This window comes from Nycticebus coucang, chromosome 23 (assembly GCF_027406575.1).
Source record: "Nycticebus coucang isolate mNycCou1 chromosome 23, mNycCou1.pri, whole genome shotgun sequence".
In the NCBI taxonomy this organism is placed as follows: domain Eukaryota; kingdom Metazoa; phylum Chordata; class Mammalia; order Primates; family Lorisidae; genus Nycticebus; species Nycticebus coucang.
The window spans coordinates 5,823,522-5,850,926 of record NC_069802.1 but is presented as its reverse complement, the minus strand read 5'-3'; the positions used below and the strand labels follow the sequence as shown (position 1 = coordinate 5,850,926).

The window sequence follows — 27,405 nt, the reverse complement described above, 5'->3', positions numbered from 1 at the left end:
ATATTTTAAAGATCTTGAAAAAATAATACTTCATTTCATGTGGAATCAGAAAAAAACCTTGAATAGCCAAAACATTACTTAGAAATAAAAACAAAGCAGGAGGAATCATGCTACCAGACCTGAGACTGTACTATAAATCAATAGTTATCAAAACAGCATGGTACTGCCACAAAAACAAAGAAGTAGATGTCTGGAACAGAATAGAGAACTAAGAGATGAATCCAGCTACTTACCATTATTTGATCTTTGACAAGGCAAGTAAAAACTTTCAGTGGGGAAAAGATTCCCTATTTAACAAATGGTGCTGGGTTAACTAGCTGGCGATCTGTAGAAGACTGAAACTGGACCCACACCTTTCACCATTAACTAAGATAGACTCTCACTATCTTAAATAAAATAAATAATTTTAAATAATAAAATATTTAAACTTAAGACATGAAACTATAAAAATACTTGAAGAAAGTACAGGGAAAACTCTTGAAGGAATCGGCCTGGGGATTTTATGAGGAGGACTCCCCAGGCAATTGAAGCAGTATCAAAAATACATTACTGGGACCTAATCGAACCAAAGAGCTTCTGCACAGCCAAGAACATAGTAAGTAAAGCAAGCAGACAGTCCTCAGAATGGGAGAAAATATTTGCAGGTTATACCTCTGATAAAGCTTTAATAACCAGAATCCACAGAGAACTCAAACATATTAGCAAGAAAAGAACAAGTGATCCCATCTCAGGGTGGGCAAGGGACTTGAAGAGAAACTTCTCTAAAGAAGACAGACGCACCATCTACAAACATATGAAAAAAGCTCATCATCCTTAATCATCAGAGAAATGCAAATCAAAACTACTTTGAGATATCACCTAACCCCAGTAAGAGTAGCCCACATAACAAAATTGCCAAACCAGAGATGTTGCTGTGGATGTGGAGGAAAGGGCACACTTCTACACTGCTGGTGGGAATGCACACTAATACGTTCCTTCTGGAAGGATGTTTGGAGAATACTTACAGACCTAAAAATAGACATGCCATTCGATTCTAGAATTCCTTTACTTGGTTTATACCCAGAAGACCAAAAATCACAATATAACAAAGACATCTGTACCAGAATGTTTATTGCAGCCCAATTCATAATTGCTAAGTCATGGAAGAAGCCCAAATGCCCATCGACCCACAAATAGACTAACAAATTGTGGTACATGTATACCATGGAATATTATGCAGCCTTAAAGAAAGATGGAGATTTTACCTCTTTCATGTTTACATGGATGGAGCTGGAACATATTCTTAACAAAGTATCTCAAGAATGTAAGAAAAAGTATCCAATGTACTCAGCCCTACTATGAAGCTAATTTATAGCTTTCACATGAAGGTGATAACCAACTATAGCACAAGAATATGGGGTAAGGGCCAAGGAAGGGGCAGGGAGGGGGAAGGTTAAGGTGGAAGGAGAGTAATGGGTGGGGCCACACCTACGGTGCATCTTAGAATAGGTACAAGAAAAACTTACTAAATGCAGAATACAAATGTCTACATACAATAACTAAGAAAATGCCATGAAGGCTACATTGAACAGTTTGATGAGAATATTTCAGATTAAATATGAAACCAGCACATTGTACCCCTTGATCATGGGTACAATGATTGTGTACATTAGTGCTAATGTACACAGCTATGATTTTATAATAAAAAAGAAAGTAAAATGTATTTTTGTTCTTATCAATAAAACTTTATGATTATTAGAAAAAGGATGTATTTACTATAACAATAAAATGGTATAAATTAGCAATATTTTCTTTGAAAGAATAAAAGAAAATGATCACGTTTTTCTTCCCTTGAGCTTAGCCAAAAGGCCAAGAAGCAATTGGATCATGTTTTTCTTTCTGAAACTCTCTCATAGAATTCGTCATTTTATTTAGCAAACTATAAATAATATATTTATGCTTCAAGGTATTTACTAGATAATTGGCTACTTGGGCACAGGGTTTCTGTCCTAACCATCTTTATGGTCCATCTAGCTAAACCCTTGAGTGTGGTATTAATAAATAGCTGCTAGTGAATTCTATAGTGCTTCACAGAATATCAACCTCTATGCTCTAAAATTGGTGTATTTCCTAAAACTTATAAGAGTACATAGGCATCAGAATGGTTTACACAGCTTAATATATTATAAACAACTTCTACACTGGAAGTCTTATCAATCAATCCCAGCACCACATGAGAGTATCAGGTGGATGAGACAGAGCAGGAAAACAGAAGAAGAAAATATGTTAACACTGAAACACAAAGAATGGTTTGCATTAAAATGGGAACAGATGTGAAGTTTGGGATTTGGAAAACACATTACCATACTTATTTCAAGTATAAGTAAGTGAAAAGGCATATTCTCCAAAGGCCCGAGTAACAGCAAACAGATTTCCACTGATGGATTTTTTGCTCTCAACACAAAATTGTACAAAGACCAAAAACCAGAGACTGTCAGCAAATTGAATGATTCAAGCAAAAGAATATATACAGTGCCAATTTTCTTTCAGAACCAGAAAGCAAAGTAAATTACAGAATTTGAAGTTTGGGGATTTTGTTTTTCTGTTTCTTTTCTTTTTCTAACTTTTATCTGAGCCTTTGGCTTTTAAAAGATCATACTTGTCTTTGAGTTTGGCTAGGATTGTTTTGGCAATGCTGTTATCAACATGCTACTGGTTTATTTTGTTTTTTTTTTTTAACCTCTAAGGGTTTTAAGGATATTGGGCTGTTCTTCCTAAAGAGGAGACTGTGATAATGAATCTGAAGAGGAAAATCTGAGCCACAAGCCCTCTTGACCTAACTGTTTAATTCTGACTCTCATTTGATGTGTGTAGTGATGTGTTACAGGCACATTGCCTTTGGGAACACACATCACATGGGGATATTAGAGGATGCTTTTAGGAGAGAAGGTCAGGACGTCTTGCTTAGAAACCTTTGAGAAAGAAAGATGAGGATGATAGCCAAAGGACAGTGAAAACAGGCACTGTCCCATTACCCCTTTTAGAATTCTAGTTCTGTAAATGACTGAATTTGCTGTCTTTGGGAGAAACCAAATACTACATATAACTCAGGGAAAGAGCCACTTACAAGTGGGATAAAGAGGAGGAAGAAAAGAAGACTAGGGAAAAAGAGGAAGAGAGAATAACATTCCTACATCTGAGCTTCCTTTCTCTCTCTCCCAAGAATTGTGCAAATCTTTACTAGAATACTAACAACCAGACACACATGCAACAATTTGTTCTTGGTTAGATGCTGCTATTAGCCAGAAGCCCATGTCTGTACCTCATAACTGTTCTTTAAGCCTAAAGAATGTGAAGAGGGCAATCAACTGAACTTGAATGCTGAGGTCTAACACTGGTGCCCAACAGAACACCCAGGGATGATGACCAGGGGTCATGAATACAATAACTTTTGGAGTAGACTTAGGACCTGACAAGGAAACTTAGGTAGGCCTCAGACTCTTTACCAACAAAAGAATCTTTTCTTCTAAAACAGGTATTATTGATCAGAATGCAAAGACCTCAGAACCCAAAATATAGAATTAAGGCTATGAACCCATGTGGAAAAAAAATAGCATCTCTATTTTCATTAACTTCTAATTGAAATTTAGGATAAGTAAATTATAAATGTAGGCAATAAATGTAGAAAAATAGAAATCATAGATCATTTTTATTGTTAAATCATGGCTGTGTACATTAGTGCAATCAAGGGGTACAATATGCTGGCTTCACATACAATCTGAAATATTTTTATCAAACTGTTCAATATAGCCTTCATGGCATTTTCTTAGTTATTGTATGTAGACATTTGTATTCTGCATTTAGTAAGTTTCACCTGTACCCATTCTAAGATGCACCATAGGTGTGGCCCCAACCATTACCCTCCCTCCACCGAACCTCCCCCCTCACTTCCCATCCCTTGGCCCTTTCCCAATATTCTTGTACTATACTTAGGTTATAGCCTCCATGTGAAAGCTATAAATTAGCTTCATAGTAGGGCTGAGTACATTGGATACTTTTTCTTACATTCTTGAGATACTTTGCTAAGAAGAGTATGTTCCAGCTCCATCCATGTAAACATGAAAGAGGTAAAATCTCCATCTTTCTTTAAGGCTGCATAATATTCCATGGTATACATGTACCACAATTTGCTAGTCCATTCGTGGGTTGATGTGCACTTGGACTTCTTCCATGACTTAGCAATTATGAATTGGGCTGCAATAAACATTTTGGTACAGATGTCTTCATTATACTGTGATTTTTGATCTTCTGGGTATATACCTAGCAAAGGAATCATAAGACCGAATGGCAGGTCTATTTTTAGGTCTCTGAGTATTCTCCAAACATCCTTCCAGAAGGAACGTATTAGTGTGCATTCCCACCAGCAGTGTAGAAGTGTGCCCTTTCCTCCACATCCACACCAACATCTCTGGTTTGGCAATTTTGTTATGTGGGCTACTCTTACTGGGGTTAGGTGATATCTCAAAGTAGTTTCGATTTGCATTTCTCTGATGATTAAGGATGATGAGCTTTTTTCATGTGTTTGTAGATCATATGTCTGTCTTCTTTAGAGAAGATTCTCTTCAAGTCCCTTGCCCACCCTGAGATGGGATCACTTGTTCTTTTCTTGCTAATATGTTTGAGTTCTCTGTGGATTCTGGTTATTAAAGCTTTATCAGAGGTATAACCTGCAAATATTTTCTCCCATTCTGAGGGCTGTCTGCTTGCTTTACTTACTATGTTCTTGGCTGTGCAGAAGCTCTTTAGTTTGATCAGGTCCCAGTAATGTATTTTTGATGTTGCTTCAAATGCCTGGGACTCCTCCTCATAAAATATTCACACAGGCCAATTCCTTTAAGAGTTTTCCCTGCATAAAAATACTTTCTTCAAGTATTTTTATAGTTTCATGTCTTAAGTTTAAATCTATTATCTAGTGAGACTATCTTAGTTAATGGTCAGAGGTGTGGGTCCAGTGTCAGTCTTTTACAGATCACCAGCCAGTTAAACCAGCACCATTTGTTAAACAGGGAATCTTTTCCACTGAATGTTTTTAATTGGCTTGTCAAAGATCAAATAATGGTAAGTAGCTGGATTCATCTCTTGGTTCTCTATTCTGTTACAGACATTTACTTCTCTGTTTTTGTGGCAGTACCATGCTGTTTTGATAACTATCGATTTATAGTACAGTCTCAGGTCTGGTAGCCTGATTCCTCCTGCTTTGTTTTTATTTCTGAGTAATGTTCTGGCTATTCAAGGTTTTTTTCTGATTCCATATAAAATGAAGTATTATTTTTTCAAGATCTTTAAAATATGACAATGGAGCTTTAATAGGAATTGCATTAAAATTATATATTGCTTTGGGTAGTACAGACAATTTTAACAATATTGATTCTTCCCAGCCATGAGCATGGTATGTTTTTCCATCTGTTAACATCTTCAGCTATTTCTTTTCTTAAAGTTTCATAGTTCTTTTTGTAAAGATCTTTCACATCCTTTGTTAGGTATACTCCCAAATATTTCATCTTCTTTGGCGCTACTGTGAAAGTAATAAGAATCCTTGACTATTTTTTTGGCTTGACTATTGTTGGTATATGTAAAGGCTACAGATTTATGGGTGTTGATTTTGTATCCTGAGACATTGCTGTATTACTGTATTCCATTTGTAGTGGAATCGCTAGTGTTTTCCAGATATACGACCATATCATCTCCAAAGAGTAAAAGTTTGATCTCTTCTGACCCTGTGTGGATACCCTTGATTGCCTTTTCTTCCCTAATTGCTATGGCTAGAACTTCCATTACAATGTTAAAGAGCAATGGAGACAGTAGGCACCTTTGCCTGGTTCCTGATCTAACTGGAAATGATTTCAATTTAACTCCATTAAATACGATATTGGCTATGGGTTTGCTGTAAGATGGCCTCTATCAGTTTAAGAAATATCCCTTCTATACCAATTTTCTTAAGTGTTCTGATTATGAAGAGATGCTGGATATATCAAAAGCTTTTTCTGCATCAATTGAGAGAATCATATGATCTTTATTTTTTAGTTTGTTTATGTTTTGAATTACATTTATAGATTTATGTATATTGAACCAGGCTTGAGACCCGGGGACAAATCCCACTTGGTCATGGTGTATAATTTTTTTGATGTGTTGTTGGATTCTGTTCATTAGGATCTTATTGAGTATTTTTGCATCAGTATTCATTAGTGATATTGGTCTATAATTTTCTTTCCTTGTTGGGTCTTTCCCTGGTTTGGGGATTAAGGTGATGTTTGCTTCATAAAATATGCTGGGTATTATTCCTTCTTTTTCTATATTTTGGAAGAGGTTTAGTAATATAGGTAGTAGTTCTTCTTTAAAGGTTTGGCAGAATTCTGACGTAAGGCCATCTGGTCCTGGGTTTTTCTTTTTAGGGAGATTTTGTATATTTGATGCTATTTCAGAACTTGATATAAGCCTGTTCAACATTTTCACTTCATTCTGGCTAAGTCTTGGTAGGTGGCATACTTCCAAGTATTGATTGATTTCCTTCAGATTTTCATATATCTGAGAGTAAAGTTTCTTGCAGTATTTGTTAGGATTTTTTTAATTTCTAAGGGGTCTGTTGTTATTTCATCCTTACCATTTCTTGTTCATGAAATTAGGCATTTTACTCTCTTTTTCCTCGTTAGGTTGGCCAAAGGTTTATCTATTTTATTGATCTATTCATAAAACCAACTGTTGCATTTATTGATCCATTTTATAATTCTTTTGTGCTCAATTTCATTTAATTCTCCTCTGGTTTTGGTTATTTCTTTTTTTCTGCTGGGTTTGGGGTTGGAATTTTCTTCCTTCTCCAGTTGCTTGAGATGTCCCATTAAGTTATTAACTTCCTCTCTTTCCGTTTTCTTGAGGAAGGCTTGCAGTGCTATAAATTTCCCTCTTAAGACTGCCTTTGCAGTATTCCATAGGTTCTGATAATTCATGTCTTGATTGTTGTTTTGTTCCAAAAATTTGGTGATTTCCTTAATCTCGTCTATAACCCATCTATCCTTCAGCTTAAGGTTATTTAGCTTCCATATTTTTGTATGGGTATGCAGATTCCTGTTGTTATTAAGTTCAACTTTTATTCCATGATGGTCTGAGAAGATGCAAGGAATAATTCTTATTTTTTTAAATTTGCTGAGGTTACATTTGTGGCCTAGGATGTGGTCGATTTTGGAGTATGTTCTGTAGGCAGATGAGAAGCATGTGTATTCAATTTTGTTGGGATGAAATGTTCTGTGGGTATCTGTCAAATCCAGATATTGAATGGTTAAGTTTAAATCTAAAGTTTCTTTGTTTAGCTTCTTTTTGGAGGATCTATCCAGCATTGCTAAAGGGGTGTTAAAATCTCCAACTACTATGGAACTGGAGGAAATCAAGTTGCTCAAGTCTGTTGCTCAACTGTTAGAGTTTCTTGTATAAATTGTGGTGCATTCTGGTTCGGTGTATAAATATTAATAATTGAAATCTCATCATATTGAGTATTACCTTTAACAAATATGAACTGTACATCCTTATCCTTCCTTATTTTGGTTGGTTTAAATTCTATTGCATCTGTGAATAGGATTGCCATGCCTGCTTTTTTCTGGTTTCCATTTGCGTGGAGTATAGATGACCATCCCTTCACCTTGAGTCTATATTTGTCTTTTAATGTGAGATGAGATTCTTGTATGCAGCAGATATCTGGCTTGAGTTTTTGTATCCAGTCAGCCAACCTGTGCCTCTTTAGGGGACAATTTAAACCATTCACATTAATTGAGAATATTGATAAGCCTTTCAAGAGTCCAGTGGACATTTTTAATCCTTTTGCGACTGTGGAAGTTGGAATTTGATGAAAATTTTCTTGGTGGGTTTACTTTGTGGTGGAGGATTACTCTGGTCTTTATGGAGGATAGGTCTGAGAATATCCTGGAGAGATTGTTTAGTTATGGCAAATTTCTTCAACATGTGAATGCCTTTGAAGTATTTAATTCTCTGTCATAAATGAAACTCCGTTTAGCTGGGTACAGGATCCTGGGTTGAAAGTTATTTTGTTTTAGGAGATTAAAAGTTGATAACCATCCTCTTCTAGCTTGAAAGATTTCAGCAGAAAGATCTGCAGTTATTCTAATATTCTTGCCCTTGTGGATGATGGTTTTCTTTCGTCTGGCTGCTTTCAGAATTTTCTCCTTCATATTAACTTTCATGAAATTGATTATGATGTGTCTGGGGGCTGTCTTATTTGGGTTAAGTCATGCTGGAGTTCTGAAACTGTCTGCTGCCTGAATTTCAGGATCTCTTGCATGTCTGGAAAGTTCTCCTTCATAATCTCATGGAGAAGAGACTCTGTGCCTTGTGAAGCCACTTCATCGCTTTTGGAGATCCCTATACAACGAATATTGGTTTTCTTCTAATTATCCAGAGCTCTCTGAGAGAGGGATCTGTTTATGCCCTCCATTTCTCTCCCTCCTTGAGAGTTTCGGAGCATTTGAAAGCTTTGTCTTCAATGTCAGAAATCCTTTCTTCTGCTTGCTCCATTCTGGTACTGAGGGATTCTACTGTGTTTCTCAGATCTTTGAAGGCTGCAACTTCTTGTCTCAATGTGTCAAAAGCTTTGGTCATTAGGTCTTTGAATTCGTTGAATTCTTGAGATATCTTTTGGGTTACTGCTTGGAATTCTAATTCAATTTTATTTCCTATCCAGATTCTGAATTCGATTTCTGACATCTCAGCTATTTGTTTGTGCATGGGATCTTGTGCTGTGTCTGCCCCATTGTTCCTTGGAGGAGTTGATGTACTCTGATTATTGGTATTGCCCGAGTTTTTTTGTTGATTTCACCTCATGGCTTTTTTTCACCATTGCCTCTGGGTGTCCTCAGAGTTGGGGAGGTGTCGCTCAAAGATTAGACCCTAGCAGGATCACTCTATTGTTGCTGGATCTTTATAGAGAGTGACCCTGTGTAGCTCCTCTGGGGCTGCTCCAGAGTGTGGCACACCCAGATCCAGCAACAGGGCAGGGGGTGGTGCACATGGTTCTGGGAGTGCCTGGTGCCCAGTTACTTTGGCACAGAGAGCCCAAGGTTCCAGCACTCTCTAGCCAGGGGAAGAGCTTCACAAACAGCTTTACCCCCCCCCAAGAGGGGGCTCCAGAGGGTGCATGGTTACCAGAATCCCTGGCCAGACAAGCGGGCCGGTATGGAGGCAGGGAGGGTACAGGAGGGAGGATGCGGTATTGCGTGGCTCCGAGAGTTCCTGGTCAGGGTGTGTGAAGGCCCAGCGGGCGCAGGTTGTGGCACTGCTCGTACAGAGGTCTGGGAGGCCCAGAAATCATAGATTTTGCATGTTGTCATAGAGTTCTTACAGATATTTCAAAATATTATTAATATTTATGCTTATCCTTGTTATAAAATTATAGTTGAGCTATTATAAGGTATTATTTAATATATTAATAAACACATATTACTATATTATGAATTTATACTTCCAATGTTTTAGTACCTGAATTTTAATATAATTGCCTTCCTTTTAAGTCTGTGTGATTCTTTTGTTTTTTTGAGATAGGCTTTCACTTTGTCACATGGGCTAGAGTACAGTTGGCATGATCATAGCTCACTGCAACCTTAAAATCCTGGGCTCAGCTGATTCTCCTGCCTCATCCTTCCAAGCAGCTAGGACTACAGGCATGCACCACCACATCTGGCTAATTATTATTATTATTATTATTTTGGTAGAGATGGAATCTCACTATATGTCCCAGGATGTCAATTTGATTTATTTTAAACACTAAAACATTATACAGAGAGAACATCTATTAGTTTCACTAGATTGATAAAAGAGTCCATGGCACAAAATAGTTAAGAAGCTATGCCATAGAGAAACACTGTCTTTTCTGGAGATGTGGTAAAGAGATAGAACTTAGGTGGCCCACAGTAGCATTTCTCAAGATGAAAAACAACACAGTTTTTTTAACAGGAAGAAAGTTTTAAAAGCACACATATATACATAAACCTTTATGTACATAGGTCTATCACAACTATAAGATTAATTTGCATGAATTAAATAGCAACAAAACTATAAAACTAATAAAATTTAAATTAATTACATTAATGAATTAATACACATATTAACATTATTCTGTTAAAACACCCCAAATATGGTGGTGATGGCTGCAGGACAAATCTGTATTTGGGAAGCTTGTACTACTCTATCCCAGCTGAGCAAGTCTGCTGCCTCTCTTCCCTATCTGAGCTACTACAAAGTCATCCTCTGTAGAGCATGCCAGTACATGCTTCTTCAGTTAAGAAGAATATCTACCAAGTCTGTTCCTGTTCATTTCCTGATAGCCAGCAAATATCTAAGGAGAATAGCTGAGCAGCAATGTAGTCATAAAGAGAAACTCACACAGGCACCAAAATTCCAGAGCAGCACTTACCAGGTTCCTACCCAAGTGGCTCAGAGTAGGCTTACATTAATTACTTTAATGATCATTGAAATGAAAGTATACAATAAGGAATTCTTCCATATAATTTTTGGGTATCCCCAGGACACATGTTGAGGCCCCCCCAGTCCTATGATGGGGAAATACTGTGCAAGAATACAACAGAGGGATGCTAACAATGCAAATCTCAGGTACATCTGAACCACACACTCATCCACACTTACACACATAAACACAGACTCCCATTCCAAACCACATAATAATCTACAATCAGTAATCTGCAGTGGTGGGTAAACCACTTGGAAGACAGGAGAACTGATTTCTAAATAACATAATGAAGACATCCAGGTCTTGTCATTCTTGTCAGGATTAGAAAATGTTGGGAGAAAAGGATAAGAGACTTTACCCAATTTCATACGTCTAATTAGGTTTCCATTCTCAAAATCTCCCCTTGGATAGTTGCCTGATGAATAATAATCCAGGTAAAACTCCAAGACTTGTTCTGATCCTCTTAGCTGCAGATCCTTATGGAGTTCACTTTAAAGGTAATGGAAACACCACATGTTAAAAATATAAAACTAGGAAGAAATAGTAATAACCTATTCACAACCTTATGGTTTTTGAATTGGTGCATAAGCCTTTTATACCTAGCATACTTTGGGATATGAGCTTAAGACATTTTGGTACATGTCTAATTATCAGTATAAATAAATCACTGCCATTTAGATAGTATCATGGTCATGATACAAGTCATTTTATCTTCAGAAGAAAGACTACGCAGTTCATTAAGAGAGACACAAAAATACTAGATGTAAAGTGAATGCCCATCATTAGGGGAATGGTTGAAATAAGTGATGGTACAATGGCAACATGAAATAAAATTTAGTCCTTATGACAATGGATTAAAATTAAGCCATTGCCTTGGAAATATTAACACAAAGTATTCTTGAATGAAAAAGAAATCACGTAGAAAAATATGTAATAAATGTGATCCCATATTTTGAAAAACAATGACCAAACCCCCTATGTATATTATTCTGTATATGCATGTGTATATGTTTATATAATATTATAAAAGCATGGGAAAAACTACATAGGCACACACATTCAGTTGTTAACATGGATTAACTGAGGTGTAGGTGATATGACACAGAAAAAAAGAGAAGGTCGACAAACTTATAACTCTGACCTAAAATGTAAAAAAAATTATCCAACAAAAATGTGTACACCCTGTAATATTCTGTAAATAAAAAATAAAAATAAAAAAGAAAGGAGAAAGAATGAAGAGATTCTATGCAAAAATGGGAAATAAAAACTTCAATTTAAAATATATGTGATGAATGGAGGAGACAAGATGGCTGACTGAAGCCAGCTTTCCACAGAGGCTCCCATCCAGTAGGAAAGTTAAAGGACAAAAATTCAGCAAGTAACCTGGTGGATTTGAGTTGCACTAAGAGAGAAGGTTGGAGAACGCACATCAACCCTGCTGAGGTGAGCTGTAACCACAAGGATACAAACAAAAGAGAAAGAGTTTCACTTTATCGCCCTCGGTAGAGTGCCATGGCATCACACAGATCACAGCAACCTCCAACTCCTGGGCCTAGGCAATTCTCCAGCCTCAGCCTCCTGAGTAGCTGGGACTACAGGCGCCCAATACAACGCCGGGCTATGATTTGGACTTTTTGAACTGAACCAATCGCCTAAGGACAAATCAGGTGGTGCCCTGGGTGCACAGTGGTAGGAAGGTTTGATTTTTCTTTTCCAATTGTTTGCCAGTGAGGGGGTGGGGTGACTTAATTGCTGATATTTCTCCACAGCTGAGACTTCAATCCAGAGTATCTGTTTCACTAGGGTGGAACAGAAACCAGCTGAAAACAAGACAGAACCACTTAGCCCCACCACACCAGACAGAGCCCCAGTTTCTTAGGCCACAACACTGCACAGGCCCTCGACAAAGCCCCAGGGGAAAAAAATCAGAGGGAGTAAAACAACCATGGGGCGGAATCAGTGGAAAAACTCTGATAACATGAATAACCAGAATAGATCAACCCCCCCAAGGAAAGATATGGCACATGCAATTGAAGATCCCATTCATAAACAACTGGCTGAGATGTCAGAAATCGAATTCAGAATTTGGATTGCAGACAAGATTAACAAAGTGGAATTAGGAATTCGAGGAGAAATTCAAAAGTATTCTCAAGAATTTAACGAATTTAAAGACAAAACCACCAAAGACTTAGACACACTGAAGCAAGAATTTGCAGCCCTCAAAGATATGAAAAATACAGTAGAATCCCTCAGCAACAGAATGGAGAAAGCAGAAGAAAGGATTTCTGACATTGAAGATAAAGCCTTTGAATTCTCCTAAACTCTCAAAGAGGAAGAGAAATGGAGAGCAAAAACGGATCATTGTTTCAGAGAGCTCTGGGATAATTCAAAGAAGGTGAATATCCAAATCATTGGAGTTCCAGAAACAGATGAAGTGGCCTCGCTGGGCACAGAGGCCGTTCTGCATGAAATTATGAAAGAGAATTTTCCAAACATGCCTAGAGATTCTGAAATTCAGATAGCGGACAGCTTCAGAACCCCAGCATAACTCAACCCCAATAAGACATCCCCAGGCATATCATAATTAACTTCACTAAAGCTAATATGAAGGAGAAAATCCTCAAAGCTGCCAGGAGAAAGAAAACCATTACCTTCAAAGGGAAGAATATTAGAATGACTGCAGATCTCTCTACTGAAACTTTTCAAGCCAGAAGAGGGTGGTCACCGACTTTTAATCTCCTAAAGCAAAATAACTTTCAACCCCAGATCTTGTATCCAGCTAAACTGAGTTTCATTTATGATGGAGAAATTAAATACTTTAATGACATTCATATGCTGAAGAAATTTGCCATAACCAAACCAGCACTTCCGGATATTCCCAGACCTATCCTCCATAATGACCAACCCAATCCTATACCACAAAAGTAAACTGGCTCAGAAACTTCGGATCAAACTCCAATTTCCACACTGGCGAAAGGATTAAAAATGCCCACTGGACTTTTGAAAAACGCGATACCCAAAACTTCACCAGACTTATCAATATTCTCCATTAATGTGAATGGCTTAAACTGTCCTCTAAAGAGGCATAGGTTAGCTGACTGGATATAAAAACTCAGGCCAGATATTTGTTGCATACAAGAGTCACATCTTCACTTAAAAGACAAATACAGACTCAGGGTGAAAGGATGGTCATCCATCTTTCAGACAAATGGTAATTAGAAAAAAGCAGGTGTTGCAATTTTATTTGCAGATACAATAGGCTTTAAACCAACAAAAGTAAGGAAGGACAAGAATGGTCACTTCATATTTGTTAAGGGTAATATTCAATATGATGAGACCTCAATTATTAATATCTATGCACCCAACCAGAATGCACCTCAATTTATAAGAGAAACTCTAACAGACATGAGCAAGTTGATTTCCTCCAGCTCCATAATAGTCGGAGATTTCAACACTCCTTTGGCAGTGTTGGATCGATCCTCCAACAAGAAGCTGAGCAAAGAAATCTTGGATTTAAACCTAACCATCCAACATTTGGATTTAGCAGACATCTACAGAACATTTCATCCCAACAAAACTGAATACACATACTTCTCATCAGCCCATGGAACTTACTCCAAAATTGATCACATCTTAGGTCACAAGTCTAACCTCAGTAAATTTAAAGGAATAGAAATTATTCCATGCATCTTCTTGGACCACCATGGAATAAAACTTGAGCTGAGTAACAACAGGAATCTGCATACTCATATAAAAACATGGAAGTTAAATAACCTTAGGCTGAACGATGGCTGGGTCAGAGATGAGATTAAGAAAGAAATCGCCAATTTTTTGGAACAAAACAACAATGAAGACACGAACTATCAGAACCTCTAGGACGCCGCAAAGGCAGTTCTAAGAGGGAAATTTATAGCACTGCAAGCGTTCCTCAAGAGAACGGAAAGAAAGGAAGTTAAGAACTTAATGGGACATCTCAAGCAACTGGAAAAGGAAGAACATTCCAACCCCAAACCAAGTAGAAGAAAAGAAATAACCAAAATAACAGCAGAATTAAGTGAAATTGAAAACAAAAGAATAATACAACAGATCAATAAATAAAAAAGCTGGTTTTTCGAAAAGGTCAATAAAATATATAAACCTTTGGCCAACCTAATCAGGAGAAAAAGAGTAAAATCTCTAATCTCATCAATCAGAAACAACAAAGACGAAATAACAACAGACTCCTCAGAAATCCAAAAAATCCTTAATGAATATTACAAGAAACTGTATTCTCAGAAATATGAAAATCTAAAGGAAATTGACTGATACTTGGAAGCACATCACCTTCCAAGACGTAGCCAGAATCAAGTGGAAATGTTGAACAGGCCCATATCAAGTTCGGAAATAGCATCAACCATACAAAACCTCCCTGAAAAGAAAATCCTAGTAAATGTGGAATGTAAAGGTCTTAGCAAAATAACTAAGAAAATGCTATGAACTAGTGTGATGAAAATGTGTCAAATGGTCTATGAACCAAGTGTATGGTGCCCCATGATCATACTAATGTACAGAGCTATGATTTAATAAAAAAAAAAAAAAAGAAGAAGAAGAAGAAGAAAGAAAAGCCCGGGACCAGATGGTTTCACGTCAGAATTCTACCAAACATTTAAAGAAGAATTAGTACCTATATTACTCAACCTGTTCCAAAATGTAGAAAAAAGAAGGAAGACTACCTAACACGTTCTATGAAGCAAACATCACCCTGATCCCCAAACCAGGAAAAACCCAACAAGAAAAGAAAAGTATAGACCGATATCACTAATGAATATAGATGCAAAAATATTCAACAAGATCCTAACAAACAGAATCCAGCAACACATCAAACAAATTATACATCATGACCAAGTCCATTTTATCCCAGGGTCTCAAGCCTGGTTCAATATACGTAAATCTATAAATGTAATCCAGCACATAAACAAATTAAAAAACAAAAACCATATGATTCTCTCAATCGACGCAGAAAAAGCTTTTGATAATATCCAGCATCCCTTCATGATCAGAACACTTAAGAAAATCGGTATAGAAGGGACATTTCTTAAACTGATAGAGACCATCTACAGCAAACCCACAGCCAATATCATATTGAATGGAGTTAAATTGGAATCATTTCCACTCAGATCAGGAACCAGACAAGGCTGCCCATTGTCTCCATTGCTTTTTAACATTGTAATGGAAGTTTTAGTCACCGCAATTAGGGAAGAAAAAGCAATCAAGGGTATCCATATAGGGTCAGAAGAGATCAAACTTTCGCTCTTCGCAGATGATATGATTGTATATCTGGAAAATACTAGGGACTCTACTACAAAACTCTTAGAAGTGATCAAGGAATACAGCAGCATCTCAGGTTACAAAATCAACATTCATAAATCAGTAGCTTTTATATATACCAACAATAGTCAAGTTGAAAAAACCGTTAAGGACTCTATTCCATTCACAGTAGTACCAAAGAAGATGAAATATTTGGGAATTTATCTAACAAAGGACGTGAAAGATCTCTATAAAGAGAACTATGAAACTCTAAGACAAGAAATAGCTGAAAATATTAACAAATGGAAAAACATACCATGCTCATGGCTGGGAAGAATCAACATTGTTAAAATGTCCCTACTACCCAAAGCAATATATAATTTCAATGCAATCCCTATTAAAGCTCCACTGTCATACTTTAAAAATCTTGAAAAAAACAATACTTCGTTTTATATGGAATCAGAAAAAACCTTGAATAGCCAAGACATTACTCAGAAATAAAAACAAAGCAGGAGCAATTACGCTACCAGACCTCAGACTATACTACAAATCGATAGTGATCAAAATAGCATGGTACTGGCACAAAAACAGAGAACTAGATGTCTGGAACAGAATAGAGAACCAAGAGATGAATCCAGCTACTTACTGTTATTTAATCTTTGACAAGCCAATTAAAAACATTCAATGGGGAAAAGATTCCCTATTTAACAAACGGTGCTGGGTGAACTGGCTGGCAACCTGTAGAAAACTGAAACTGGACCCACACCTTTCACCATTAACTAAGGTAGACTCACACTGGATGAAAGATTTAAACGTAAGACATGAAACTGGGGGGCGGAGCATGATGGCGGACAGGCAGACGTGTAGCCCACCTCTCCCAAGCCACCAGGTGAGAGGAAAGGCGGTCTGGACTTTCCCTGTCCAGGGATTATTGGAGTGGACAGACAGCTGGAGATGCCCAGTGAACTGGCAGTTTGCTATATATATGAGGGGTAATTTAAAAATCACAGACTCTGTTGTAGAGATTCATCCCTGCTCGGCTGTGCCGGCCAGCAGGCCCCTCCCCCACGGAGGTCAGCAGCTTGTAAATGCTGACAAAATCCAATTGACAAGTAATTAATCCTGAACTGAGGGAGGCATCCAAAAGGAGAGCCACTTAAAACCACAGGGACAAACTGTTGGACAATTGAAGGGAAGGGATCCTGCCCGGGAAACAGACATTTTGAACTACCCAAAAGGGTAGGCACCTTTCCCCCAGGTGTTGGAGGGGGCTGGCGGTTCAGGCTGCGCAGCGAACTGGCGGACACCCATCCAAAACTCTGAGCCATAAAACTCAGAATAAATCCCACGAGCGCTCCAACCACGGGAACAGCTTGAAGCCTAGGACCCGACTTTGGCTTCTGGAGCTGCAGAGCAACTGAAGCCGCGGACCGGCTTTGGCTGCTGAAGCCCCGGGAACCAGCTACAGGAGATACCGTGCGAACTCAGCACTACTCCCCTTATGGCCGATTGCAGTCGCCAGTTTGCGGGGGAACCTGGGAGCAGAGTGGAGGGACTTAGGAAGCGTGGACACCTGCACTGAGTGGGAGGGTCGGTCGCAAGTGCTGTCTGGAGGAGAACAGCCAAGGTTGCACAATTCTTAGGTGACAAACTTTTACAGAAACTGCAAAATGGCGATCGGCCATGGAAGGTGGTTACCATGGTAACGGTATAAACTGTAAACCAGGTATAAGTCTCGAAACCACTCACAGTGCCACCTGGTGTCCAGAAAGTATATTGCAGTATGAATATATTCCTGCGAAAGTTGATCCCTGCAGCAGACATATAGACATTTATAGGTATATTTCTACCACAAGAATATTTTTGCAGTTGGTGCCTTTTTTTTTCTTTTGTTTTGTTTGGTTTGGTTTGGTTTGGTTTGGTTTTCATGGGGTTTTTTTTGTTTTGTTTTTTTTGCTGTTGTTTTCTTTTTGTCTGATTTTTCCTCACCATTTTCTTAGAGGAGATTTTGATAATTTTCTATTATTACATTTTATATAGATATATTTTTTATTTCTATGTCTTCTAATTTTAATTTCTTCTTTCTTCTCACTTAACATTCCTTCTAACACCACTTTTTTCTCTCTTTTTTTCCCTTTCTTTCAATTATTTTACGATTATCACTATTTTTATTGCAGTTGTTCTTATATTGCTGTTGTCGTGGCTATTGCTTGTATATTTATGTGTTTCCGTCTGTCTCTGTATCTATGGGCCCATGTGCCTGGTAACCTTTGTATCTGTTTATTTGTTCATTTGGTCTCAATGAGCTTGGTGTTACGACCTATAACCCTGAGTTCCTAACACCCCCCTCCACTCTCACTCTGTGATCTGGAGACCTGCCCCCTCAGGAGTTCAGATTCTTGGGTGAACTCTCAAGAGGTGTAGACAGGACCTGGACTGCAGCTGGCCAGTGCTGACTCTGTAGCAAAGGAGCGAGAAGACAACGGTCAGCTGAGAGGGAATTACACTGGAGCGGTGGTGCCCCGAGGTGCAGAACAACAGCCATCTTCAGCAATAACAAGGCCCACCCCCAGATATCCTATAGCCTCTCCTCCTGTGTTCCTGGGCAACCAGATGAGGCCAAGCATCTTCTCAGATGGCAACCACCGTGGAACAGACCTGGTACTGAAACACAGGCCCCATGAGTAAAGGGTTTTCCTGAGACGGTACCGACCTGGGTGGAACACGGGGACTAGAAAACATACCTGCAGAGCCGGGAAACTCCTAGGGTGGGGCTGATCCAGAGAACCGCTCTACTGAGCCTAAGATGCACCTGGCCCTTAGGGGATCACCAGCCTATAGACAAAGGAGGCCAAGAGGCTACAGCCAACAACTGATCGTGCTGCGAATACAAACCCGCAGGACTAAAGACAGGGCCTGAGACACAGGTTCTGGGAACTCAAATCAGCCTCTCCTCTGCAGAGGAATCTGGCAAGGTCAGAAAAAAACTCCCACAGGGTTGTTTTCTTCACCCAGTAACATAAACTAAGGGTGAGGCTGGAACTGAGTGAACATCTCCAGCCTCCATCAAGTGCCCGAGGTTGACAGGCCACACCACTCCCTACTGGATAAAGACAGAGAATAGCGGCCTAGTTGAGCTGACACAGACTACCCTGTGACTTAGGCAGTTGCAAACCCCTGGAGTATCTGCTTACTGCAGACAACTGACTGGGTTACAGCCCTGTGGGGCTATCAGAGACGGGTGTGACAGACCTGCAAGGTGGGGAAGGAGGCATCAATCTTCCCAGACTGATCTATTTACTGGTGGCTCTTCCTGACTCCACGCAGCACTGGAGCAAGCCATTTTAGAGCAGTCACCAGACCCCTGTGACCCAGTTCCCAGGGACCACTTGAACTCTCCCACCCGAGGCAGCTGCTGACTGAGACAATTGACTTGGACCTTTTGAACTGAGTCACTCACCTGGGGACTATCCAGGTGTGCCCTGAGTGTGTGGTTGTAGGAAGGTTTGATTTTCCTTTTCCATTTGTTGCCTGTGGTGGGTGGGGTGACTTAATTGATGGTATTTCTCCACAGCTGAGACTTCAACCCAGAGTAACTGTTTCACTAGGGTGGAACAGAAACCAGCTGAAAACAAGACAGAACCACTTAGCCCCTCTATACCAAACAAGGCCCCAGTTTCTCAGGCCACAGCACTGTACGGGTCCTCAACAAAACACCAGAGGAAAATCAAAGGGAGTAAAACAACCATGGGGCAGAATCAACGGAAAAACTCTGGTAACATGAATAACCAGAATAGATCAACCCCCCCAAGGAAAGATACGGCACATGTAATTAAAGATCCCATTCACAAACAACTGGCTGAGATGTCAGAAATCGAATTCAGAATTTGGATGGCAAACAAGATTAACAAAATGGAATTAGGAATTCGTGGAGAAATTCAAAAGCCGTCTCAAGAATTTAACGAATTTAAAGACAAAACTATGAAAGACTTAGACACACTGAAACAAGAATTTGCAGCCCTCAAAGATATGAAAAATACAGTGGAATCCCTTAGCAACAGAATGGACCAAGCAGAAGAAAGGATCTCCGACATCAAAGATAAAGTCTTTGAACGCTCCCAAACTCTCAAAGAGGAAGAGAAATGGAGAGCAAAAATGGATCACTCACTCAGAGAGCTCTGGGATAACTCAAAGAAGGCAAATATCCATCTCATAGGAATTCCTGAAACAGATGAAGTGGCCTCACTGGGCGCAGAGGCCCTTCTGCATGAAATTATGAAAGAGAATTTTCCAGACATGCCTAGAGAACCTGAAATTCAGATAGCCGATAGCTTCAGAACCCCAGCACGACTCAACCCCAATAAGACATCCCCCAGGCATATCATAATTAACTTCACTAAAGTTAATATGAAGGAGAAAATTCTCAAAGCAGCCAGGCGAAAGAAATCTATTACCTTCAAAGGGAAGAACATTAGAATGACTGCAGATCTCTCTGCTGAAACTTTTCAAGCCAGAAGAGGGTGGTCATCAATGTTCAATCTCCTTAAGCAAAATAACTTTCAACCCCGGATCTTGTACCCAGCTAAACTGAGTTTCATTTACGATGGAGAAATTAAATACTTTAATGACATTCATATGCTAAAGAAATTTGCCATAACTAAACCAGCTCTTCAGGATATTCTCAGACCTATCTTCCATAATAACCAATCCAATCCTCTACTACAAAAGTAAACTCACTCAGAAACTTCTGATCAAACTCTAACTTCCACAATGGCAAAAGGATTAAAAATGCCCACTGGACTTTCAAAAAACTCAATACCCCAAATTTCACCAAACTTATCAATGCTCTCCATTAATGTGAATGGCTTAAACTGCCCTCTAAAGAGACATAGATTAGCTGACTGGATACAAAAACTCAGGCCAGACATTTGTTGCATACAAGAGTCACATCTTAACTTAAAAGACAAATACAGACTCAGGGTGAAAGGATGGTCATCCATATTTCAGGCAAATGGTAACCAGAAAAAAAGCAGGAGTTGCAATTTTATTTGCAGACACAATAGGCTTTAAACCAACAAAAGTAAGGAAGGACAAAAATGGTCACTTCATATTTGTTAAGGGTAATACTCAATATGATGAGATTTCAATTATTAATATCTATGCACCCAACCAGAATGCACCTCAATTTATAAGAGAAACTCTAACAGACATGAGCAACTTGATTTCCTCCAACTCTATAATAGTCGGAGATTTCAACACTCCTTTGGCAGGGCTGGATCGATCCTCCAACAAGAAGCTGAGTAAAGAAATTCTAGATTTAAATATAACCATCCTGCATTTAGATTTAGCAGACATCTACAGAACATTTCATCCCAACAAAACTGAATACACATACTTCTCATCAGCCCACGGAACTTACTCCAGAATTGATCACATCTTAGGTCACAGTCTAACCTCAGCAAATTTAAAGAAATAGAAATTATTCCATGCATCTTCTCGGACCATCATGGAATAAAACTTGAGCTGAGTAACAACAGGAATCTGCATACACATACAAAAACATGGAAGTTAAATAACCTTATGCTGAATGATAGCTGGGTCAGAGATGAGATCAAGAAGGAAATTGCCAAATTTCTGGAACAGAACAATAATGAAGACACGAACTATCAGAACCTCTGGGACACAGCAAAGGCGGTTCTAAGAGGGAAATTTATAGCACTGCAAGCCTTCCTCAGGAGAACGGAAAAAGAAGAAGTAAGCAACTTAATGGGACATCTCAAGAGACTGGAAATGGAAGAACAATCCAACCCCAAATCCAGTAAAAGAAAAGAAATAACCAAAATCAGAGCAGAACTAAATGAAATTGAAAACAAAAGAATAATACAACAGATCAATAAATCAAAAAGCTGGTTTTTTGAAAAGGTCAACAAAATAGATAAACCTTTGGCCAACCTAATCAGGAAAAAAAGAGTAAAATCTCTAATCTCATCAATCAGAAATAACAAAGACGAAATAACAACAGACTCCTCAGAAATCCAAAAAATCCTTAATGAATATTACAAGAAACTTTACTCTCAGAAATACGAAAATCTGAAGGAAATCGACCATTACTTGGGAGCACGTCACCTTCCAAGACTTAATCAAAAACAAGTGGAAATGTTGAACAGGCCTATATCAAGTTCAGAAATATCATCAACCATACAAAATCTCCTCAAAAAGAAAAGCCTGGGACCAGATGGTTTCACGTCAGAATTCTACCAAACCTTTAAAGAGGAATTAGTACCTATACTACTCAACCTGTTCCAAAAGGTAGAAAAAGAAGGAAGACTACCCAACACATTCTATGAAGCAAACATGACCCTGATCCCCAAACCAGGAAAAGACCCAACAAGAAAAGAAAATTATAGACCAATATCACTAATGAATATAGATGCAAAAATATTCAACAAGATTCTAACAAACAGAATCCAGCAACATATCAAACAAATCATACATCAGGACCAAGTTGGTTTTATCCCAGGGTCTCAAGGCTGGTTCGATATACGTAAATCTATAAATGTAATACAGCACATAAACAAATTAAAAAACAAAGACGATATGATTCTCTCAATCGATGCAGAAAAAGCTTTTGATAACATCCAACATCCATTCATGATTAGAACACTTAAGAAAATTGGTATAGAAGGCACATTTCTTAAACTGATAGAGGCCATCTACAGCAAACCCACAGCCAATATCATATTGAATGGAGTTAAATTGGAATCATTTCCACTCAGATCAGGAACCAGACAAGGCTGCCCATTGTCTCCATTGCTCTTCAACATTGTAATGGAAGTTTTAGCCACCGCAATTAGGGAAGAAAAGGCGATCAAAGGTATCCACATAGGGTCAGAAGAGATCAAACTTTCGCTCTTCGCAGATGATATGATTGTATATCTGGAAAATACTAGGGACTCTACTACAAAACTCTTAGAAGTGATTAAGGAATACAGCAGTGTCTCAGGTTACAAAATCAACATTCATAAATCGGTAGCCTTTATATATACCAACAATAGTCAAGTTGAAAAAACAATTAAGGACTCTATCCCGTTCACAGTAGTGCCAAAGAAGATGAAATACTTGGGAGTTTATCTAACAAAGGACGTGAAAGATCTATATAAAGAGAACTATGAAACTCTACGAAAAGAGATAGCTGAGAATATTAACAAATGGAAAAATATACCATGCTCATGGTTGGGAAGAATGAACATTGTTAAAATGTCCATACTACCCAAAGCAATATATAATTTCAACGCAATCCCCATTAAGGCTCCACTGTCATACTTTAAAGATCTTGAAAAAATAATACTTCGTTTTATATGGAATCAGAAAAAACCTCAAATAGCCAAGACATTACTCAAAAATAAAAACAAAGCAGGAGGAATCACGCTACCAGACCTCAGACTATACTACAAATCGATAGTGATCAAAACAGCATGGTACTGGCACAAAAACAGAGAAGTAGATGTCTGGAACAGAATAGAGAACCAAGAGATGAATCCAGCTACTTACCGTTATTTAATCTTTGACAAGCCAGTTAAAAACATTCAGTGGGGAAAAGATTCCCTATTTAACAAATGGTGCTGGGTGAACTGGCTGGCAACCTGTAGAAGACTGAAACTGGACCCACACCTCTCACCATTAACCAAGATAGACTCTCACTGGATTAAAGATTTAAACCTAAGACATGAAATTATAAAAATACTAGAAGAGAGTGTAGGGAAAACCCTTGAAGAAATTGGGTTGGGCGAGTTTTTTATGAGAAGGACCCCCTGGGCAATTGAAGCTGCTTCAAAAATATACTATTGGGACTTGATCAAACTAAAAGGCTTCTGCACAGCCAAGAACACAGTAAGTAAAGCAAGCAAACAGCCCTCAGAATGGGAGAAGATATTTGCAGGTTATGTCTCCAACAAAGGTTTAATAACCAGAATCCACAGAGAACTCAAACGCATTAGCAAGAAAAGAACAAGGGATCCCATTGCAGGCTGGGCAAGGGACTTGAAGAGAAACTTCTCTGAAGAAGACAGGCGCATGGCCTTCAGACATATGAAAAAATGCTCATCATCTTTAATCATCAGAGAAATGCAAATCAAAACTACTTTTGAGATACCATTTAACTCCAGTGAGACTAGCCTATATCACAAAATCCCAAGACCAGAGATGTTGGCGTGGATGTGGAGAAAAGGGAACACTTTTGCACTGCTGGTGGGAATGCAAATTAATACATTCCTTTTGGAAAGAGATATGGAGAACACTTAGAGATCTAAAAATAGATCTGCCATTCAATCCTGTAATCCCTCTACTGGGCATATACCCAGAAGACCAAAAATCATACCATAACAAAGATATTTGTATCAGAATATTTATTGCAGCCCTATTCATAATTGCTAAGTCATGGAAAAAGCCCAAGTGCCCATCAATCCACAAATGGATCAATAAATTGTGGTATATGTACACCATGGAATATTATGCAACCTTAAAGAAAGATGGAGACTTTACCTCTTTCATGTTTACATGGATGGAGCTGGAACATATTCTTTTTAGTAAAGTGTCTCAAGAATGGAAGAAAAAGTACCCAATGTACTCACCCTTATTATGAAACTAATGTAGGACCTTCACATGAAAACTATAACCCAGTTATAACCTAAGAATAGGGAGAAAGGGGAAAGGGAGGGGAGGGAGGGGGAAGGAGGGGGATTAATGGGATTACACTTGCGGTGCATCTAACAAGGGTATATGTGAATCCTAGTAAATGTGGAATGTAAACATCTTAGCAAAATAACTAAGAAAATGCTACAAAAGCTATGTTAACTAATGTGATGAAAATGTGTCAAGTGATCTATGAACCAAGGGTATGGTGCCCCATGATCATACTAATGTACACAGCTATGGTTTAATAAAAATAAAAAAAATAAAAATAAATAAATAAATAAATAAAAAGACATGAAACTATAAAAATACTAGAGGAGAGTGCAGGGAAAACCCTTGAAGAAATCGGTCTGCGTGAGTATTTTATGAGGAAGACCCTCCCAGGCAATTGAAGCAGCTTCAAAAATACACTACTGGGACTTGATCAAACTAAAAAGCTTCTGCACAGCCAAGAACACAGTAAATAAAGCAAACAGACAGCCCTCAGAATGGGAGAAGATATTTACAGGTTATGTCTCCAACAAAGGTTTAATAACCAGAATCCTCAGAGAACTCAAACGCATTAGCAAGAATAGAACAAGGGATCCCATCACAGGCTGGGCAAGGGATTTGAAGAGAAACTTCTCTGAAGAAGACAGGCACGCAGCCTTCAGACATATGAAAAAATGCTCATCATCTTTAATCATCAGAGAAATGCAAATCAAAACTACTTTGAGATACCATTTAACTCCAGTGAGACTAGCCTATATCACAAAATCCCAAGACCAGAGACGTTGGCGTGGATGTGGAGAAAAGGGAACACTTTTGCACTGCTGGTGGGAATGCAAATTAATACATTCCTTTTGGAAAGAGATATGGAGAACACTTAAAGATCTAAAAATAGATCTGCCATTCAATCCTGTAATCCCTCTACTGGGCATATACCCAGAAGACCAAAAAGCACATCATAACAAAGATATTTGTACCAGAATGTTTATTGCAGCCCAATTCATAATTGCTAAGTCATGGAAGAAGCCCAAGTGCCCATTGATCCACGAATGGATCAATAAATTGTGGTATATGTACACCATGGAATATTATGCAACCTTAAAGAAAGATGGAGACTTTACCTCTTTCATGTTTACATGGATGGAGCTGGAACATATTCTTTTTAGTAAAGTATCTCAAGAATGGAAGAAAATGTACCCAATGTACTCAGCCCTACTATGAAACTAATTTAGGGTTTTTACATGAAAGCTATAACCCAGTTACAACCTAAGAATAGGGGGAAGGGGGAAAGGGAGGGGAGGGTGGGAGGAGGTGGGTAGAGGGAAGGGGATTGGTGGGATTACACCAGTGGTGCATCTTACAAGGGTATATGTGAAACTTGGTAAATGGTCTGTGAAGCTAGTGAATGATGCCCCATGATTATATCAATGTACACAGCTATGATTTAATTAAAAAAAAAACATGAAACAAATAAAATAAATAGTGATAAAACAAGAAAAACAAACAAAAAAACAATTTTATTCTAATTATATATGTGAATTATTTAAAATAAAATTTAGCTCTCAATTCCTCTGGAATTTTTTACTTTTATGAAGTAGGAAGCTAACTGCATTTTGTTTCCAAAAATATAAATGATTGTTCCCTATATTAACCAAGACCATATGTTGATTCTTTTAATCCACTGACTTGAAATGCCACTTACAGCAATTCTATTATAATAAATTGCCATATATACTTGGAAAAAAATAAATAAAATATATGTGATATACAGGTATCATAATCAGATTCATGCACTATAAAAAAACAGAAAAATCAACTATGAAGAGGTAAAAATGACTAAGGGGTAGGAATCATTCTAACAATGACGAAGTCCTCTAAAAACCTGCTCCTCCATAAAAATAGTGAGAATGCTAGAAAAAAATTATAAAAATTAAATTTTTGCTAGAGAGGATTCTCGGAAGATGGGAGAATAGGAACCATCGGTACTCTATTTCCCCACCTGAACAATAATTGCACTGGCAAAATGTGTCTGATGTCACTATTTTGGAACTCTAGATTTTACTGAATGTTTGAAACATCTGGGGGTGAAATGGATTCGGTGAAGGAGCAGTTTTCATGTTATTGAAGTTAAGCCGATATAAATTCAAGTTAGAACTGCCATAACTTTAGGATGTTAAATGCAATCCCCTTGGTATCACAAAGAAAATAATTATAAAACATATACAGAAAGAAATGAGAAAGGAGCTTAAACATTTCACTACAAAAAATAAATATAATAAAACAGTAATGCAGTAAATGAGATGCAAAAAAAGCTGTAATGACTGAGATAACGCCGGAAAGGCTATGTTAACCACTGTGATAAAAATGTGTCAAATGGTTTATGAAGTGAGTGTATGATGCCCCATAATCATATCATTGTATACAGTTATGATTTAATAAAAAAATTAAAAAAAAAAAAGCTGTAATGTACATAGAAAACAAATAGCAAAATGACAAAGTCCCTCCAAGTCAGTAACTACTTTAAACGTAAATGAATAAAACTTCCCAATCAAAAGATAGAGATTGACAAGATGGCTTTAAAAAAAAACATAATCCAAATACATGCTGTCTACAAGAGACTGACTTTAGATCTGATGACACAAATAGATTGAAAGTAAAATGATGGAATAAGATATCAAACATAAACAATAACCGGAAGAGTGTAGGATGGCTCTCTTACACTGATTCTATTTAAAATTTTTCCACTTTACAATGGTAAAATAATGGTGAAGGTAATACACATTTAATAGAATCGGTATTTCAAGTACCCATACAACCATTTTGCTTTTCCCTTTCAGTACAGCATTCAATAAATTATATGAAATATTCAATAATAATTGTAAAATAGGCTTTCTGTTAGATGATTTTGCCCAACTATAGGTTAATGTAAGTAT

The 27,405-nt window shown here is 38.0% G+C and overlaps 1 protein-coding gene across 6 annotated transcripts in view; it reads right to left on the bottom strand.

Annotated features, from left to right (window-relative positions):
* Window positions 1–27,405, bottom strand: part of CORIN (corin, serine peptidase) — a 332,111-nt gene that overhangs the window by 250,389 nt on the left and 54,317 nt on the right. The window contains exon 1 of one of the 6 annotated variants that reach the window (XM_053578131.1): window positions 10,866–10,882. The exons of the other annotated variants lie outside the window; for them this stretch is intronic. Coding sequence (XP_053434106.1) covers window positions 10,866–10,875 — 10 coding nt within the window. The 5' untranslated portion in view covers window positions 10,876–10,882. Of the gene's footprint in view, window positions 1–10,865; window positions 10,883–27,405 lie in introns of those variants that run through there. 6 annotated transcript variants of the gene reach the window in all.